This window comes from Anastrepha ludens, chromosome 5 (assembly GCF_028408465.1).
Source record: "Anastrepha ludens isolate Willacy chromosome 5, idAnaLude1.1, whole genome shotgun sequence".
Classification (NCBI taxonomy): domain Eukaryota; kingdom Metazoa; phylum Arthropoda; class Insecta; order Diptera; family Tephritidae; genus Anastrepha; species Anastrepha ludens.
The window spans coordinates 37,185,762-37,205,245 of NC_071501.1; the positions used below are offsets into that span (position 1 = coordinate 37,185,762).

At 42.9% G+C, this 19,484-nt stretch overlaps 1 protein-coding gene across 1 annotated transcript; it reads left to right on the forward strand.

Annotated features, from left to right (window-relative positions):
- Positions 1-1,377: 1,377 nt before the first annotated feature.
- Positions 1,378-17,696, forward strand: LOC128864664 (mucin-2-like). Its single transcript, XM_054104419.1, has 5 exons — positions 1,378-1,481; positions 2,269-2,335; positions 3,882-3,984; positions 4,044-10,490; positions 17,560-17,696. Exons 1-5 carry the CDS (start codon positions 1,378-1,380, stop codon positions 17,694-17,696), a joined length of 6,858 nt encoding a protein of 2,285 aa, XP_053960394.1.
- Positions 17,697-19,484: the final 1,788 nt, after the last annotated feature.

Sequence of the window (19,484 nt, forward strand, 5' to 3'; positions counted from 1 at the left end):
GAATACCATTCAGTGGCTCTCTTTGAGTTCGGATTCGAAGCATGACAAATCAATAAGTAAAAACATATAGTCCTATCACCATCACCAAACCACAGCAGTCAACTGATTGGACCTTATTGGTGTGCTTTCAGACGTGAAAACCAACTATCGACCATAGAACATGCGCTAAGTCTTAGAAAATATCCATGAAGAGATAATCAGCACGCGCCACCTATTTGACGATTTAAAACCAAGGAAAAGGAGATAGCCTGAATTAGGTATATCCGCAAGACTAATTTAGTTGTATACAATAACATTGTGCAATCGGTCAGAATTGTGAATGACCTCTCCCAGCCAAACGAGGAGAAAAGATTGCTCAAGCTGTCCAGAGCAATCGATTAGGGGTTTGTTCTGCTGCTTTAAGCTTACGCAGTAGACCGGGTGAGTTTGGTGGTAAACGAGGGCATGATGAATTGCCTTCTGGACACCAACGTCACTAAGGAATACCTTCATAGGTTCGAAAAATCAGGCGGAGACGAACTTGGTTTCACTGAGTGTGTTAACTAGAGGAAGAAACAACTGTCGCGTTTTGTTAAACTCCATCCAAAAGCATTAAAATCGTTTCAGCGGTGGTCGCCTTAATCAAGAAGAAAAGGAAGCCTCTGAGCAGGAAATGACCAACTCCGAGCATGTTTCTGTCATGACAAAAGCTTGTCGTTCGGAAGTGATATAAAACTATGAGCCCTTCCAGGACCACGTAGGTCCACGGCAAGACGCATACCAACAATTGCAGGAGTGGCTCGGTTAAGAGAGCTAAGGAGCGAATATATAAAAGTATAAGTAAATTCACATTCTAAACAGGATTTAATAATTTCAGTAAATCTCTGGTTGTCCTAAATTTTCGAACCTCGCATCGATGCAAGTAATATAATTTGTGTTAAGTTCCATCAGCTTTGGACCCATAAAGCCATACTTTATAATGGCTTCCAAAATATTTTTGAAGTGAAACTTCTTTAGGCGCGTCGGGGGCCCCAAGGCAGATTGAAAATAGGCGAGTGAAACGGTAAGTTCGGAGCGTTACCGAAATCCGTCAAATGGGCGGGGCCAAGGAGCAGCTGCTCCTTCCCACTCTCGCCTATTCGCTCTCTCTGTCGCTCTCTCGCATCGCAAGCGCTGAACGATGTGAGGGAGCCACCGAGACACGCCGTCTCTCCCCTTCTCTCTCGAATGCCTTTCTTTCTCTCCCGTTTGCTCTATAGCAAACTACCCACGCCGTGCATCAGCCGTTCAGTAAGTGTGAAGCGAGGTTAGGATATTGCGTTGACCTGTGATTCGCACTGAACGAAGCGATATTCTTAAATTCAGTGTGTGTTGGTGAACAATTAAGTTACGGGCAAAATGAGTCAGAGTGAGACCGATGTGACGCAAACTTGCGCATCAGATGCGACTCATCAACAGATAGTTGTCTCCAATATGCCTGATGAAATACATGGCAATCCAAGGTAAATATTTATTAAGTAAATATATCAAATAAATATATCAAAAAATATATCACATAAATGTACGATGAAATACATCACGAATGAGGGATTTTGAATACATAACCTCGTTAACGTGTGGGTTTGAATAGAAAATTCACTAAACTCGTAATTAATACACAGCCCCGGTAAATTGGTTTATCGCGTTCTTTCTGTTGGGCTCCCATGCATGGAACAACCAACTTAGAAGTTTCACTTCTACCGTGCGTGAGTCTGACAGACCCTAGATTTTTTTACCTATATCTATGTGGCTGCCTCCACATGCTGGATTCCTTTAGCCTAAGTGTCTTCGTCAAAACTATAAGTGGATTGAGGGGACAGATCATACACATCTGACATATCGAGGAAGCTCTTCTTATACCCACTCATAATTGGACCAAATCGGTGCACGTATTGTTCCCCATCTATTTTGTATCCGTAAACAATACTATTGAGAGCGGATAAAAACCACACCCACTTTTTATATATTAGAACGTCCGTCTGGCTGATGCTACAAGCTAAACTTCTCATGGTCTATGAGTTTGTTTGGTTAAAAGAATTAACAGTCAGCCCAAATTAAATTTTACTAAAATGTGAGATGGGACCGGACCGAATTTAGTACTTTCTCATTTTTGTAGTTGATTTTAGTTGAATATTACGATTTCAACTAACTAAGGAAATAAGAAAAGCGTGGCAGGAGCTCATCCATGAGCTCCATATGTAGGACTCCACGCAAGTTGGGAAATCACTGATTGTCATTCACTTGGGAGAGGCCAGGACGATTCTTCTGCATTCTTCTTCTTAGTCCAAGTATCCATTGGGTAGCTTCTGAACGCCACGTAAAAATCCCGCCCAATGAAAACGAAGCCTCGGATGAGAACTACCTATACTGATGAAGACCACTGCGAATGAACTCCATGTCACTGCTGACAGTTACGATTTCGAGGTTGTAGACGACTTGGATTATCTAGGAGCCAGCATTAACACCGATAACAATGTCAGCATTTATAATCCAACGGGGAATCTCTCTTGCCAACAAGTGCTACTATGGACTAAGTAGGCAATTGAGTAGTAAAGTCCTCTCTCGACGAGCAAAACTAGCACTCTACAAGACTCTCATCATGCCCGTGCTAACGTATGACGCAGAAGCGTGGACGATGGCAACATCCGATGAAGCGAAGCTTGAAGTGTTTGAGAAAAAGATTCTGCGCAAGATTTCTGGATCTTTGCACGTTGGCTGTATGAGCTCGATTCGGTACCAGCTGGTGGTTGCAGAAGAAGAGGAAGGTCTCTTGGTGTATCCAACTAGCGCCGGTTAGCACGAGAAAGAACCGACTGGCGCGCTTTGTGAAAATCCGCAAAAATCGCGTAATCGTCTATCGTGCCAATCAAGGAGAAAAAGCCACTTCCTCTAAACATCTCCAAGTTATCAATGAAAAATTTTTATAAAGACCATAAATTTTCAATAGGAATATTTGAAATGAAAGGCCCGAAAAGGGGTTCAACATCGCGATTTTATTCTTTTGCAGTATAACTAAAAAATTGATGCAGCGTTTTTCTCTCTCTATTTCCTTTCTGTTCTTCAGAAACTTCGCCGGATTAACGTATTGTGAGGCCTTTGAACTCCAAAAAATATCAATATTTGTCATTTCTGTCGGAGCCAAAAATACTACATAAATACTTCTCTCTATTCTTCATCAAATTTGTGTTTTACCAATAGAAAAGATTGGGCAAAGCTTAGAGTCTTGACTATTTGTTCTCCTATTTTTCTTAATGCTCATTCATCTTTTTAAAAAAGTAAAGATTAGTGCCTAAGAAAGACCATATAAATTCACATTTCAAACTTTATATAAAAGTAGAAAAAAGCGGCCAGATTTTCACTACAGTCTCTCGGTTTGTAACTACAATTTCTAGAATTGTATATATGTATATAATTATAATTTTTTAGCCTGTGCTGTTATGTACTTTCTTCCATACAAAAAAGTAGGCAACGCACTTAAAAGCCAAGCGATCGACGTGATAATCTTATAAATGCTTCCAAAAATAAACACAGCTTTTATAATATTTAATGAACGTGCTATTAGTTGATCTAACTTCGTTTTATAATTTCATCCAATTATTGCCGAATTTGGCATTAAGCCCACCAAAGACGTCAGCACGAAATAATATTTTCTGCTAATAGCGCGAAATCGCGTCAAGGCGCCACGTTTTTTTTAAGTTCAAAAAGCAAAGAAAAACAAACCAAGACGGGAACTCATTGCACAACCAGGTTGAAAATAAGTTTTAGGATAAATATACCCAAGTGTTTTGCGAACGAAATTTTTTGCAAATAAATAACTTATATAAACAAACACGATCCAAATCATTCGCATATAAATTAGCTAGAATCCATCTAAAGCTCAAGTAGCTTCCGTAACTACTACTTCCAACGCAATGAAATATTTAGTTGCCGTTTTATTTTTGGCCTGCATGGTAGCTGCCAGCAACGGTAAGTTGAATAAAATAGTAAAAATATTTATGCTAATACATGTACTTTTATGTTTTAAGGCCATCCTTCAATACAGTCCAGACAACTTAGTGAATATCAATGGAATGGAGAGCCCAATCAAGATAGAGATTCTTCTGCTGCTTCAAATGTAGACGAACAACAGAGTTCATTACTATCTAATCCGCCAGTAAAAGTAGAATTACTACCTCCCCAACAACAGGGTCCATTGGTTCCTAATTCGGGAGCAAAAGAAGAATTACTTCCCCCCCAACAACAGGGTCCACTGGTTCCTAATTTGGGACCAAAAGTTCCCCCCAAACATAAAGGTATTATTCCTGAGATCATTGACTCATGGAAAAGATGGTTCGATAGGCATAGACATCATAGCCGGAGGCCTGATAAGCCACCATGCGACCGCAACCATCGCCGTTGTCCTAATTGGCGCCATGAAACAACTACACCTGGACCTGCGATAAATACCACTGTTGTTATTCCAGCAACAAGCCCATCAACGGAAGTTCAACCATCAACCAAACAATCCGCAGAAACCACAGCTCCACCTAAGGTGGAAACTACCGCTCCCGATGTAAGCTCGACAGTAGTTCCATCAACAACTAGCAAATCCAACGAAACTTCGGCTGCACCTGGGCTAAAAAGTACTACACCTGATGTAAGCTCGACAGCAGTTTCATCAACAACTAGCAAATCCAACGAAACTTCAGCTGCACCTGAGCTAGAAAGTACTACACTTGTTGTCAGTTCGACAGCAGTTCCATCAACAACTAGCAAATCCAACGAAACTTCGGCTGCACCTGAGCTAGAAAGTACCATGTCTGATGTAAGCTCGACGGAGGCTCAATCAACAACTAGCAAATCCGACGAAGCTTCGACTGCACCTGAGCTAGAAAGTACTACAGCTGATGTAAGCTCGACGGAGGCTCAATCAACAACTAGCAAATCCGACGAAGCTTCGACTGCACCTGAGCTAGAAAGTACTACAGCTGATGTAAGCTCGACGGAGGCTCAATCAACAACTAGCAAATCCAACGAAACTTCGGCTGCACCTGAGCTAGAAAGTACTACAGCTGATGTAAGTTCGACGGAGGCTCAATCAACAACTAGCAAATCTAACGAAACTTCGGCTGCACCTGAGCTAGAAAGTACCACACCTGATGTAAGTTCGACGGAAGTTCCATCAACAACTAGCAAATCCAACGAAACTTCGGCCGCACCTGAGCTAGAAAGTACTACACCTGATGTAAGTTCGACGGAGGCTCAATCAACAACTAGCAAATCCGACGAAACTTCGGCTGCACCTGAGCTAGAAAGTACTACACCTGATGTGAGCTCGACGGAAGTTCCATCAACAACTAGCAAATCAAACGAAACTTCGGCTGCACCTGAGTTGGAAAGTACTACACCTGATGTAAGCTCGACGGAGGCTCAATCAACAACTAGCAAATCCAACGAAACTTCGGCTGCACCTGAGCTAGAAAGTACTGCAGCTGATGTAAGTTCGACGGAGGCTCAATCAACAACTAGCAAATCTAACGAAACTTCGACTGCACCTGAGCTAGAAAGTACCACACCTGATGTAAGTTCGACGGAAGTTCCATCAACAACTAGCAAATCCAACGAAACTTCGACTGCACCTGAGCTAGAAAGTACTACAGCTGATGTAAGCTCGACGGAGGCTCAATCAACAACTAGCAAATCCGACGAAGCTTCGACTGCACCTGAGCTAGAAAGTACTACACCTGATGTAAGCTCGACGGAGGCTCAATCAACAACTAGCAAATCCGACGAAACTTCGGCTGCACCTGAGCTAGAAAGTACCATATCTGATGTAAGCTCTACGGAGGCTCAATCAACAACTAGCAAATCTAACGAAACTTCGACTGCACCTGAGCTAGAAAGTACCACACCTGATGTAAGTTCGACGGAAGTTCCATCAACAACTAGCAAATTCAACGAAACTTCGGCTGCACCTGAGTTGGAAAGTACTACACCTGATGTAAGCTCGACGGAGGCTCAATCAACAACTAGCAAATCCAACGAAACTTCGGCTGCACCTGAGCTAGAAAGTACTACAGCTGATGTAAGTTCGACGGAGGCTCAATCAACAACTAGCAAATCCGACGAAGCTTCGACTGCACCTGAGCTAGAAAGTACTACAGCTGATGTAAGCTCGACGGAGGCTCAATCAACAACTAGCAAATCTAACGAAACTTCGGCTCCACCTGAGCTAGAAAGTACTACAGCTGATGTAAGTTCGACGGAGGCTCAATCAACAACTAGCAAATCCGACGAAACTTCGGCTGCACCAGAGCTAGAAAGTACTACACCTGATGTAAGCTCGACGGAGGCTCAATCAACAACTAGCAAATCCGACGAAACTTCGGCTGCACCTGAGCTAGAAAGTACTACACCTGATGTGAGCCCGACGGAGGCTCAATCAACAACTAGCAAATCCGACGAAGCTTCGGCTGCACCTGAGCTAGAAAGTACTACAGCTGATGTAAGCTCGACGGAGGCTCAATCAACAACTAGCAAATCTAACGAAACTTCGGCTCCACCTGAGCTAGAAAGTACTACAGCTGATGTAAGTTCGACGGAGGCTCAATCAACAACTAGCAAATCCGACGAAGCTTCGACTGCACCTGAGCTAGAAAGTACTACCCCTGATGTAAGCTCGACGGAGGCTCAATCAACAACTAGCAAATCCGACGAAACTTCGGCTGCACCTGAGCTAGAAAGTACTACACCTGATGTGAGCCCGACGGAGACTCAATCAACAACTAGCAAATCCAACGAAACTTCAGCTGCACCTGAGCTAGAAAGTACTACACCTGATGTGAGCTCGACGGAAGTTCCATCAACAACTAGCAAATCAAACGAAACTTCGGCTGCACCTGAGTTGGAAAGTACTACACCTGATGTAAGCTCGACGGAGGCTCAATCAACAACTAGCAAATCCAACGAAACTTCGGCTGCACCTGAGCTAGAAAGTACTACAGCTGATGTAAGTTCGACGGAGGCTCAATCAACAACTAGCAAATCCGACGAAGCTTCGACTGCACCTGAGCTAGAAAGTACTACAGCTGATGTAAGCTCGACGGAGGCTCAATCAACAACTAGCAAATCTAACGAAACTTCGGCTCCACCTGAGCTAGAAAGTACTACAGCTGATGTAAGTTCGACGGAGGCTCAATCAACAACTAGCAAATCCGACGAAACTTCGGCTGCACCAGAGCTAGAAAGTACTACACCTGATGTAAGTTCGACGGAGGCTCAATCAACAACTAGCAAATCCGACGAAGCTTCGACTGCACCTGAGCTAGAAAGTACTACAGCTGATGTAAGCTCGACGGAGGCTCAATCAACAACTAGCAAATCCAACGAAACTTCGGCTGCACCTGAGCTAGAAAGTACTACAGCTGATGTAAGTTCGACGGAGGCTCAATCAACAACTAGCAAATCCGACGAAACTTCGGCTGCACCTGAGCTAGAAAGTACCATATCTGATGTAAGCTCTACGGAGGCTCAATCAACAACTAGCAAATCTAACGAAACTTCGACTGCACCTGAGCTAGAAAGTACTACACCTGATGCAAGTTCGACGGAAGTTCCATCAACAACTAGCAAATCGAACGAAACTTCGGCTGCACCTGAGTTGGAAAGTACTACACCTGATGTAAGCCCGACGGAGGCTCAATCAACAACTAGCAAATCCAACGAAACTTCGGCTGCACCTGAGCTAGAAAGTACTACAGCTGATGTAAGTTCGACGGAGGCTCAATCAACAACTAGCAAATCCGACGAAACTTCGGCTGCACCTGAGCTAGAAAGTACTACACCTGATGTAAGTTCGACAGAGGCTCAATCAACAACTAGCAAATCCGACGAAGCTTCGGCTGCACCTGAGCTAGAAAGTACTACAGCTGATGTAAGCTCGACGGAGGCTCAATCAACAACTAGCAAATCCAACGAAACTTCGGCTGCACCTGAGCTAGAAAGTACTACAGCTGATGTAAGTTCGACGGAGGCTCAATCAACAACTAGCAAATCCAACGAAACTTCGGCTGCACCTGAGCTAGAAAGTACTACACCTGATGTCAGTTCGACGGAGGCTCAATCAACAACTAGCAAATCCGACGAAGCTTCGGCTGCACCTGAGCTAGAAAGTACCACACCTGATGAAAGTTCGACGGAAGTTCCATCAACAACTAGCAAATCCAACGAAACTTCGGCCGCACCTGAGCTAGAAAATACCACACCTGATGTAAGCTCGACGGAAGCTCCATCAACAACTAGCAAATCCAACGAAACTTCGGCTGCACCTGAGCTAGAAAGTACTACACCTGATGTAAGTTCGACGGAGGCTCAATCAACAACTAGCAGATCCAACGAAACTTCAGCTGCACCTGAGCTAGAAAGTACTACAGCTGATGTAAGTTCGACGGAGGCTCAATCAACAACTAGCAAATCCGACGAAACTTCGGCTGCACCTGAGCTAGAAAGTACCATATCTGATGTAAGCTCTACGGAGGCTCAATCAACAACTAGCAAATCTAACGAAACTTCGACTGCACCTGAGCTAGAAAGTACTACACCTGATGCAAGTTCGACGGAAGTTCCATCAACAACTAGCAAATCGAACGAAACTTCGGCTGCACCTGAGTTGGAAAGTACTACACCTGATGTAAGCCCGACGGATGCTCAATCAACAACTAGCAAATCCGACGAAGCTTCGGCTGCACCTGAGCTAGAAAGTACTACAGCTGATGTAAGCTCGACGGAGGCTCAATCAACAACTAGCAAATCCAACGAAACTTCGGCTGCACCTGAGCTAGAAAGTACCATATCTGATGTAAGCTCGACGGAGGCTCAATCAACAACTAGCAAATCTAACGAAACTTCGACTGCACCTGAGCTAGAAAGTACTACACCTGATGCAAGTTCGACGGAAGTTCCATCAACAACTAGCAAATCGAACGAAACTTCGGCTGCACCTGAGTTGGAAAGTACTACACCTGATGTAAGTTCGACACAGGCTCAATCAACAACTAGCAAATCCGACGAAGCTTCGGCTGCACCTGAGCTAGAAAGTACTACAGCTGATGTAAGCTCGACGGAGGCTCAATCAACAACTAGCAAATCCAACGAAACTTCGGCTGCACCTGAGCTAGAAAGTACTACAGCTGATGTAAGTTCGACGAAGGCTCAATCAACAACTAGCAAATCCAACGAAACTTCGGCTGCACCTGAGCTAGAAAGTACTACACCTGATGTAAGTTCGATGGAGGCTCAATCAACAACTAGCAAATCCGACGAAACTTCGGCTGCACCTGAGCTAGAAAGTACCACACCTGATGAAAGTTCGACGGAAGTTCCATCAACAACTAGCAAATCCAACGAAACTTCGGCCGCACCTGAGCTAGAAAATACCACACCTGATGTAAGCTCGACGGAAGCTCCATCAACAACTAGCAAATCCAACGAAACTTCGGCTGCACCTGAGCTAGAAAGTACTACACCTGATGTAAGTTCGACGGAGGCTCAATCAACAACTAGCAGATCCAACGAAACTTCAGCTGCACCTGAGCTAGAAAGCACTACACCTGATGTAAGTTCAACGGAGGCTCAATCAACAACTAGCAAATCCAACGAAACTTCGGCTGCACCTGAGCTAGAAAGTACTACACCTGATGTAAGTTCGACGGAGGCTCAATCAACAACTAGCAAATCCAACGAAACTTCAGCTGCACCTGAGCTAGAAAGTACCATATCTGATGTAAGCTCTACGGAGGCTCAATCAACAACTAGCAAATCCAACGAAACTTCGGCTGCACCTGAGCTAGAAAGTACTACAGCTGATGTAAGTTCGACGGAGGCTCAATCAACAACTAGCAAATCCAACGAAACTTCAGCTGCACCTGAGCTAGAAAGTACTACACCTGATGTGAGCTCGACGGAAGTTCCATCAACAACTAGCAAATCCAACGAAACTTCGACTGCACCTGAGTTGGAAAGTACCTCACCTGATGTAAGTTCGACGGAGGCTCAATCAACAACTAGCAAATCCAACGAAACTTCAGCTGCACCTGAGCTAGAAAGTAGTACAACTAGCAAATCCAACGAAACTTCGGCTGCACCTGAGCTAGAAAGTACTACACCTGATGTAAGTTCGACGGAGGCTCAATCAACAACTAGCAAATCCAACGAAACTTCAGCTGCACCTGAGCTAGAAAGTACTACACCTGATGTAAGCTCGACAGCTGTCCCATCAACAACTAGCAAATCCAACGAAACTTCGGTTGCATCTGAGCTAGAAAGTACTACACCTGTTGTAAGTTCGACGGAAGTTCCATCAACAACTAGCAAATCCAACGAAACTACCGTTGCACCAGCAAAATGTACCACTCCTAGGCCTCACCACGGCCCGCACGGCCCGCCAAGGAACACCTTGGCATTGCTGATATATTCATTCACTGGTGGTAGTAAAGGTGGATTTATGGGCAAAGATCCGTATAATTTATTTTTAAAACTTATATCTAAGCTCAAATTGAACTAAATTGGTCGTTGGCAAATTCAACTTATCCTAATTTTGTTTTTTAATAATACCCATCAGTGAACAGAAATTTAGTTTTTTATTTATATTTTTGTGCCTACGTATTGGTAATTGAACTTCGGATATTTACAAAGAGTTTTGTTGGCTGATTTCTGGCAGAGGGGAAGGCGTTTAAGCAACCCATAAAATCCATAAAGGTGGATATTATTTTAAAGATCTCTATTTAAAATAAGCTCTGAGACAAACACAAACATACTTAGCAAGATGTAAACATAAAATTGAAAAAATGCAATAGCCTACTAATAGCTGGTTCCTCGCGTCACCATCAGGCGTTTAGGTATTGCCCGATATAACAACAGTTTATAGACTTCTAATTTCACCGCGATAAAATTTCAGTGGTTTGCTGGAAAGATTTACGAATTCATGAACTCCCATTAGTGACGCTGCGGTCAAGATATTAAGAGAAATTCTATTTATGACAGCAATTTGTTCATACTCCAATGTGTCTAAACACTCTCCAGGAATCTGAGGAGACAGAGGATAAGCTTGTTGCCCTAAAATGTTTTGAATTCACATGCGAGGGCCTGTCTAGCCTGTAGCTTTGTGAAGGGTGATCAATTCCGAGGTATCGGATTTCAAATTGAAATATAACAATGAAAACTCTAATTGATTGGGCAATCTTCATTACTTTTGTGTAGAACCATTAATCACATTTATTTTTTAAAGATACTCCCTTTGAAATGTTGGCTGCAACTGCCCCATAATTCGGCCATTCGTAAATATCAATTTTGAATGACTAGCTGGAGCACTTCATCCGGTATCTCGGGAATAACTTTAGTATTATTGTCTTCCAATGCCCCAATCGAAGCTGGATTATCCACAAAGCATTTAAACTTTACATACCTCCACAACTAAAAGTCTAAAGGTGTGATATCATACGATGTTGATGGTCAATCCACAAATCCCATGATGAGAGATAAATTGCTCACCAAAACGACGGCTCAGTAAATCCATTGTCTGGCTGTATGGCAAGTTTCGCCGGCTTGTAGGAAGCAAGTTCATGTGTTGCTCAATTCAGACTTGAATTTCCGGCATCAAATAGTCGTTTATCATAGCGCGATAGCGTTGGCCATTCACTGTTACATTGGCGCCAGCTTCGACCTTGAAAAAATGTGGAATGATGACCGCGCCAAACGATTGTTTTAATGGATGTAATGGAGGATGGTTCCATGTGTAGAAGTCCACGCAAGTGGGGAAAGTTACTGATCGCCATTCACTTGGGAGTGGCCAGGACGATTCTTCTACATATGGTCCAAGCAGCTCACAACGTCCGGGATTAGCCCACGTATCCTCTGGTTAGCTTCCGAACACCCGTCCGGGAGTGAGCTAAAGTGAGAAGGCGAAGCATCCCAGCATAGCTGGTTGTGCGCTGGGTTTGGGACCCGCCACTTAAAAAGCCCCCCCAATGAAAACAGCAACAAAGCCTCGGATGAGAACTTCCAACACTGATGACGACCCCTGCAAACGAAATAAGGAATACGATTTGAGGGCATGCACCTGGAATGTCCGGCCCCTTAATGGGGAAGGTGCCTCTGCCCGGCTGGTTGATGTCCTCGTGAGAGTAAAGGCTGACATCACTGCCATCCAAGAGATGCGATGGACGGGGCAAGGTAAGAAAAACATAGGACCTTGCGACGTCTACTACAGCTGCCATGTAAAGGAGCGCAAATTCGGTGTCGGATTTGTTGTGGGAGAGAGACTTCGTCGCCAAGTACTGTCGTTCACTCCGGTGGACGAGCGTCTCGCAATAATCCGCATCAAAGCGCGATTTTTTAACATCTCGCTAATTTGCGCCCACGCCCCGACGGAAGAGAAGTACGATGCGACCAAGGATTCTTTCTATGAGCGCTTGGAACGTTCCTATGAGCGCTGCCCCCGCCACGACATTAAAATCGTGCTTGGCGACTTCAACGCCAGGGTGGGCAAGGAGGGAATTTTTGGTCCCACAGTCGGAAAATTCAGCCTGCACAACGAAACATCCGGTAACGGACAGAGGCTGATCGACTTCGCCGGGGCCCGAAACATGGTAGTCTGCAGCACCAGATTCCAGCATAAAAAGATACACCAAGCTACCTGGCTGTCTCCTGATCGAAAAACGCGAAACCAGATCGATCATGTTGTGATAGATGGAAGACACGCTTCTAGTGTATTAGATGTACGTACGATCCGAGGAGCCAAAATCGACTCGGATCATTACCTTGTTGCAGCCAAACTGCGCACACGCCTCTGTGCAGCAAAAAACGTACATCTACCTACGCAAAGAATGTTCGACATCGAAAAGCTGCAATCACAACAGACAGCCAGAAGATTCGCCACTCGACTCTCACTCCTGCTCTCGGAGAGCACTGCCCAACACACCGGAATGCGCGAACAATGGAGCAACATTTCTCGTTCCCTACGTACCGCCGCCGAAGAAGAAATCGGATTCCGGCGAGCCCGAAAAAACAATTGGTACGACGAGGAATGTCATGCTGCCGCCGAAAGAAAAGATGTCGCCTATAGAGCCACGCTGCGATCGGGCGCAACGCGAGCCATGTGGGATCGCTACAGAGAGCTGAAAAAGGAAGAGAGACGTATTATCCGACAGAAGAAACGAGAGGCCGAAATACGTGAGTGTGAGGAGCTTGAGATGCTGGCCAATAGGACCAACGCCCGAAAATTCTACCAGAAAGTTCGGCGGCTTACAGAAGGTTTTAAGACCGGGGCGTTGTCCTGTAAGAACAAAGACGGCGATCTGGTGACTGACGTACAGAGCAATCTTAAATTATGGAGGGAACACTTCTCGAACCTGTTAAACGGTGACAGCTGCGCATGTCATAGAGAATGTGAAGATCCCGATACCCCAATCGTTGACGACGGAATTGTCGTTCCGTTACCCGACCATGACGAGGTGAGAATAGCGATAACGCGGCTAAAGAACAACAAAGCCGCGGGCGCCGACGGACTGCTGAGCTATTCAAACATGGCGGCGAGGAGCTGGTAAGGTGCATGCATCAGCTCCTATGCAAAATATGGTCGGATGAAAGCATGCCTGCCGATTGGAATTTAAGTATGCTCTGCCCAATCCATAAGAAGGGCGCTCCTGCAATTTGTGCCAATTACCGCGGGATTAGTCTTCTAAATATCGCCTATAAGGTTCTAGCGAGCGTATTGTGTGAAAGGCTGAAGCCCACCGTAAACCAACTGATTGGACCTTATCAGTGTGGCTTCAGACCTGGAAAGTCTAATATACCATCGACCAAATATTCACAATACGCCAAATCTTGGAAAAGACCCATGAAAGGAGAATCGACACACACCATCTTTTCGTCGACTTCAAAGCTGCATTCGACAGTACGGAAAGGAGTTACCTGTATGCCGCTATGTCTGAATTTGGTATCCCCGCAAAACTAATACGGCTATGTAAGATGACGTTGCTCAACACCAGCAGCGCCGTCAGAATTGGGAAGGACCTCTCCGAGCCGTTTGATACCAAACGAGGTTTCAGACAGGGTGACTCGCTGTCGTGTGACTTCTTTAACCTGATGTTGGAGAGCATCGTACGAGCCGCAGAACTTAATCGCTCAGGCACAATATTTTATAAGAGCGTACAATTGTTGGCGTATGCCGATGATATTGATATCATCGGCCTTAACAACCGCGCTGTTAGTTCTGCCTTCTCCAAACTGGATAAAGAGGCAAAGCGAATGGGTTTGGTGGTGAACGAGGACAAAACGAAGTACCTCCTGTCTTCAAACAAACAGTCGGCGCACTCGCGTATCGGCACCCACGTCACTGTTGACAGTTATAATTTCGAGGTTGTAAAAGACTTCGTTTATTTAGGAACCAGCATTAACACCGATAACAATGTCAGCCTTGAAATCCAACATAGAATCTCTCTTGCCAACAAGTGCTACTTTGGACTAAGTAGGCAACTGAGCAGTAAAGTCCTCTCTCGACGAACAAAACTAACACTCTACAAGACTCTCATCATGCCCGTCCTAACTTATGGCGCAGAAGCTTGGACGATGACAACATCCGATGAAGCGACGCTTGGAGTGTTCGAGAGAAAGATTCTGCGTAAGGTTTTTGGACCTTTGCACGTTGGCAACGGCGAATATCGCAGGCGATGGAACGATGAGCTGTATGAGCTTTACGACGACATAGACATAGTGCAGCGAATAAAGATCCAGCGGCTACGTTGGCTGGGTCATGTCGTCCGAACGGATACAAACGCTCCGGCTTTGAAAGTATTCGATGCGGTACCAGCTGGTGGTAGCAGAGGAAGAGGGCGGCCTCCTCTGCGTTGGAAAGATCAGGTGGAGAAGGACTTGGCTTCACTTGGTGTGTCCAATTGGCGCCGGTTAGCACGAGAAAGAAACGACTGGCGCGCTTTGTTAAGCTCGGCCAAAATCGCGTAAGCGGTTATCGCGCCAATTAAGAAGAAGAAGAATGGCTGTTCTTGAAAGGATTCGGGTTACTCATCAGCCCAAATATGGCAATTTTGCTTATTGACGCAGCCATTAGCAAAAAATGTGCCTCATCGCTGAACGCCATAACTTGGTCTGATCGCGCAATGAATACTTTTCAGAGAGCATCGATTTTCATAATACAATTGTACGATTTGTAATCGTTGTTGAGGTGTCAATCAACGTTGTTGAAATGTCAATGATATCTCAAAAAAATTATGTATTTAATTTAACAGTAGTCATGCGTAATCTGTCAAAAGACCCTGTCGTAAAAAGTACCTCCAATCTGATTACCCTTTGCTTCAAAACGTAGTTTAGTTAATATTAATATTTATACTTTTTGGACAGTTTCTGATTAGAAACTTTGTGTTTAATTTGGAAGAAAAAATGTGTTTACAAAAGTACGTGCAAGGAAAAAGTGATAATATCTTAAAAGAAAATTTTTTGAGTTGAGGATGCAAACTGTTAACTAAATTTCTCCAGAACTCACTTATATTGCTTCCATTATAAAAATGTATCTCGCTTCGTAGGATTATTATTTATATTTGAATTTCAAAATCATGCAAAAGGCATTGCATATCACCAAACGCATTTGAAATCATAAAAAATATATTTTTCAATAATTTTATTCATACATCCAAGTATGTCTACTGTATCATAAGAAACTTACCAGCATATCCGCTACTTATGCTGCTTTGGGCCTCTTTTCTCGCCAAAACTTAGTGAGTGGCGAATAGATGAAGCAAACGCGGTAAGAGAGCTGCCTTAAATTACATGAGCTGGTAAGGCAGTGCGGCCTAATGAGCTGTAGTCATAGCTATTGTTGTCGCTATCGCATGCAAATTTTTCGTTACGTTGATCAAGCATAGAAATAGCGAGTGAGGAAATGACGAATAGAAGAGGCCTTTTGCTGGTGTCAGATTGATTTTAAGAGCATAAGAATACGTGTGTAGAGTGTACTGCTAGCACGAGTAAGCTTTGTCGTCCTCTGGTTTAAGCTCTCTTTGTATTTTCTGTAGTTATTTGTTGCTATTATTCTGTCTAGTATTGATAACAGAAACCCTTCAGTTTCCGGAAACAGTCGGTCTTGTGTTAACCATTTCTGTAGGAAAGTTCTGTGTGTATTCTTGTATTGGTTTATGTTTCCATGTTTCCATGATTTTTTCTTTGTTTCAGTTCTTATTATTATATTTGTCTAGTGATGTGTTGCTGTTTTAAAGTTAGTGGAGTGTAATCATTATCCGATTGGGCTATTACGTTTGCTCTTCCACCATCATAACTGAGCAGGTATCTATTAAAACAGATCTCTATATTAATTCCAATTTATGCGAAAAATTAAAAATTTTGAGTTTTTAATAAGTGATTTTGGTATCAGCCTGGTTGCTTATGGTTATGAAAAGAGTTATGCTGACGCGTTCGACTCTGTACATCTGTTGCATCTCCATTGAACGAACGGAATATTTAGTATATTAGATTTGGTAGAATAGGTCGACTACATATTTCGATTAAGTAGCATGGCTACATATACGACGTGTGTTCACAAAAGTTGAATTTTCATTTCTATTTTATCTCTTTCAAAGTAATCTCTTTCAGATATAATACACTTGTGCCAGCGTTTTTTCCAATACTCGATCAGCATTATCTGGCTGATACTTAAAATAAAGTTGATTTTTATGTACAAAATCATATCGCTTTGCGAGTTCCAAATGCATAATTTTGGCCAAATTGTTGTGACGAGATTTGTATTCCTGATCGTTTCTCCCCTTAATCCATATCCTCCGCACTTGTCCTCAACTCATCCGCTATATATTGCTTTGCCGAAACCTTTTGACCTTGCGGAAACCTTTTGTAGGTATTACTTTATCTTGTAACACTACTGCAAAACCTTCTCTTTCTCTAAACAGTTTTCCTTTTCTAAGCCAGACGTCTGAAGCGCTTAGGTCGATGTAATCTGCTTTCATCTCATGGGAATGCGTCTTCCCTATTTTATTGAGTTGAATTTTTCCTCTACATAGTAAAATATGTTTACTCAGGTGTTTGTCCCACTACGCTTATGCATACACCAGGCACAATGCCAGCACATATTTGGCAGTTTTATCTTCTTCCCTACAGAATTTGCGAATTCCATTGAAGTATATCCCCCGGTAGTGAGATGCTGAGTCAATCTGTAAAGCGCTGTTGAGAATTGTAATCGAAAATTTTTAACGCTACAGAAATTGGTAAAATTTCGAAGGAAGTCATGCAAAGGGAGCTACTATCCGATGGAAGAAAAATTTTAGACGCTTTTCTGACTTCTTTATTGTAACTTCTTTAGCTGAAATAATATAAAATAAAGGAACTCATTTGAAATACAACAATAACGTTTTTAATAAGGTTTTTTTATTTAAAGAAACATTTGACTTAGCACACAGGCAATGCAATGTACTTTTTAGAATTATATATATCATAGGATTCTGAGAACAGATACCTACAGATACACCTTTAAACCGTCATAAGACACACTTTATTCGTCCGCTGGTGAAGAGGGTGCCAATGAAGAGGATTCGGCAGCCGGGGATGACTCTGGTGGGGGTGAGCTTGATTCTGGTGGTGAAGCAGATGAGTTGGAGGGTGGAGGTGGAGGACCGCCATGACCACCATGAGGACCACCACGATGATGACCACTTGGACCACCATTTGGGCCACAGTGATGAGGACCACGTGACCACCTGGACCTCCTAGTTTGCCAACCAACCCTGATCCTCCATGTGATCCTAGTCCCTGTAGTCTTCCTAGTCTACCTAGACCGCTTAGTTGGCCTGTAAGTATTTGGGATTGTATTTTTAAATTTTATTTTTGAATTGGTTAAGTTGCTGAGATACTCACTTTCAGCGAAACCGACTATTAAAGCAATAACAAATAGTGCTGTAAAGAATTTCATCTTTCCAAGTAATTCAACTTGAGTGATTTGATACCAAATTCAATTTCGATTCTGCTTATATACCCAAATTTTAAAGGTGTATCTGTAGGTATCTGTTCTCAGAATCCTATGGATATATAATTCTAAAAAGTACGTTGCATTGCCTGTGTGCTAAGTCAAATGTTTCCTTAAATAAAAAACGTTATTGTTGTATTACAAATGAGATCCTTTATTTTATATTATTTCAGCTAATGAAGTTACCATAAAGAAGTCACAAAAGCGTCTAAAATTTTTCTTCCATCGTATAGTAGCTCCCATTGCTTGACTTCCTTCGAAAGATTACCTATTTCTACATCCCTAAAAAATTTCGATTACAATTATCACTTATTACCGGTAGAAATATCCAAGGGCGTCAAGAAATAGAAATTTTGCAAATTTATACTATTTTTTATTTTGAGAAGGTTTATCTACTATAATTTTACTTAGTGAAATATTAAACAAACACTTCAATATTTATTTAACTTTATTTTGGCAATGCAAATAAACTGCAGATAAACAGAGTTTTAAACACATTTTACCTGTTCACTAGCAGACATGCGCGGTTCGGAATTTAGCTACTAGGCAAAAACATAGTAAAAGTTCAAATCAGCTTTGCCTGTTTTGGTGAATGATGAGGTGTGATGTGAGTTAAACCACCTATTTCCACTGTAGAATAGAAGCGTGACAGCGATAACTCAGAAACAGTTTGACCAATTCGATCCCAACAAACTGCTTGTATGGGCTTATAATGTATTCAACAAATATATTCAACAAATGTGTACTCACCAAGCCAAATTTGTCTTGATAGCTGTTTGACCGTCCATATTTGTTTTTCTTTGAGTTGTGGCTTAACTATGGTCCACACAGTTTCAGCAGGATTGGCATCAGCCGACTGTGAAGGCAATTCAACACTTCAATCCTTTTTGGCTGCTTCGACTCAACACACTTTCCGCTTCGATGCCTGGTATTATTGTCTTCCTGTAAAATTCAAGGTTGGCTAGTTCTTCCACACATCTTCGCAGCTGATAGTAAATTTCATTCCTCAATACTCTATTCAATTTGGCGGTAAAAACAAATAAACGGACAAATTAGATTTCGGAGAAGCAACCCTAAACATGAACCTGAACTGGATGCTTAATAGTTCGTTGAAGTTGTTGAGTATCAGCATAACACCAGGACCGACGTATGCAACTATCCACCCAAAGGGAAGATTCATTCGTGAATATTTCGTTTGCCCAATTTCGTTTTGAATTTGGCTTAACCCATGAAAGCCTTTTTTCAATATGATTCGGAATTTGAGGTCTACTCCAAGTAAATGTCCTCGAATTGTGTCTTCGGATTCTTTAACACTACTTTTCCTTAAAACTGTTTCAGCTTTACACAACGATAAGTTCGGTTTTGTCACAAATAAAACCCAGACCTGCTGATTTTGCTTTGGAGAGGTACTTTGTTTTGTGCTTCGTGCGGCGAAGTCGTCATCGTT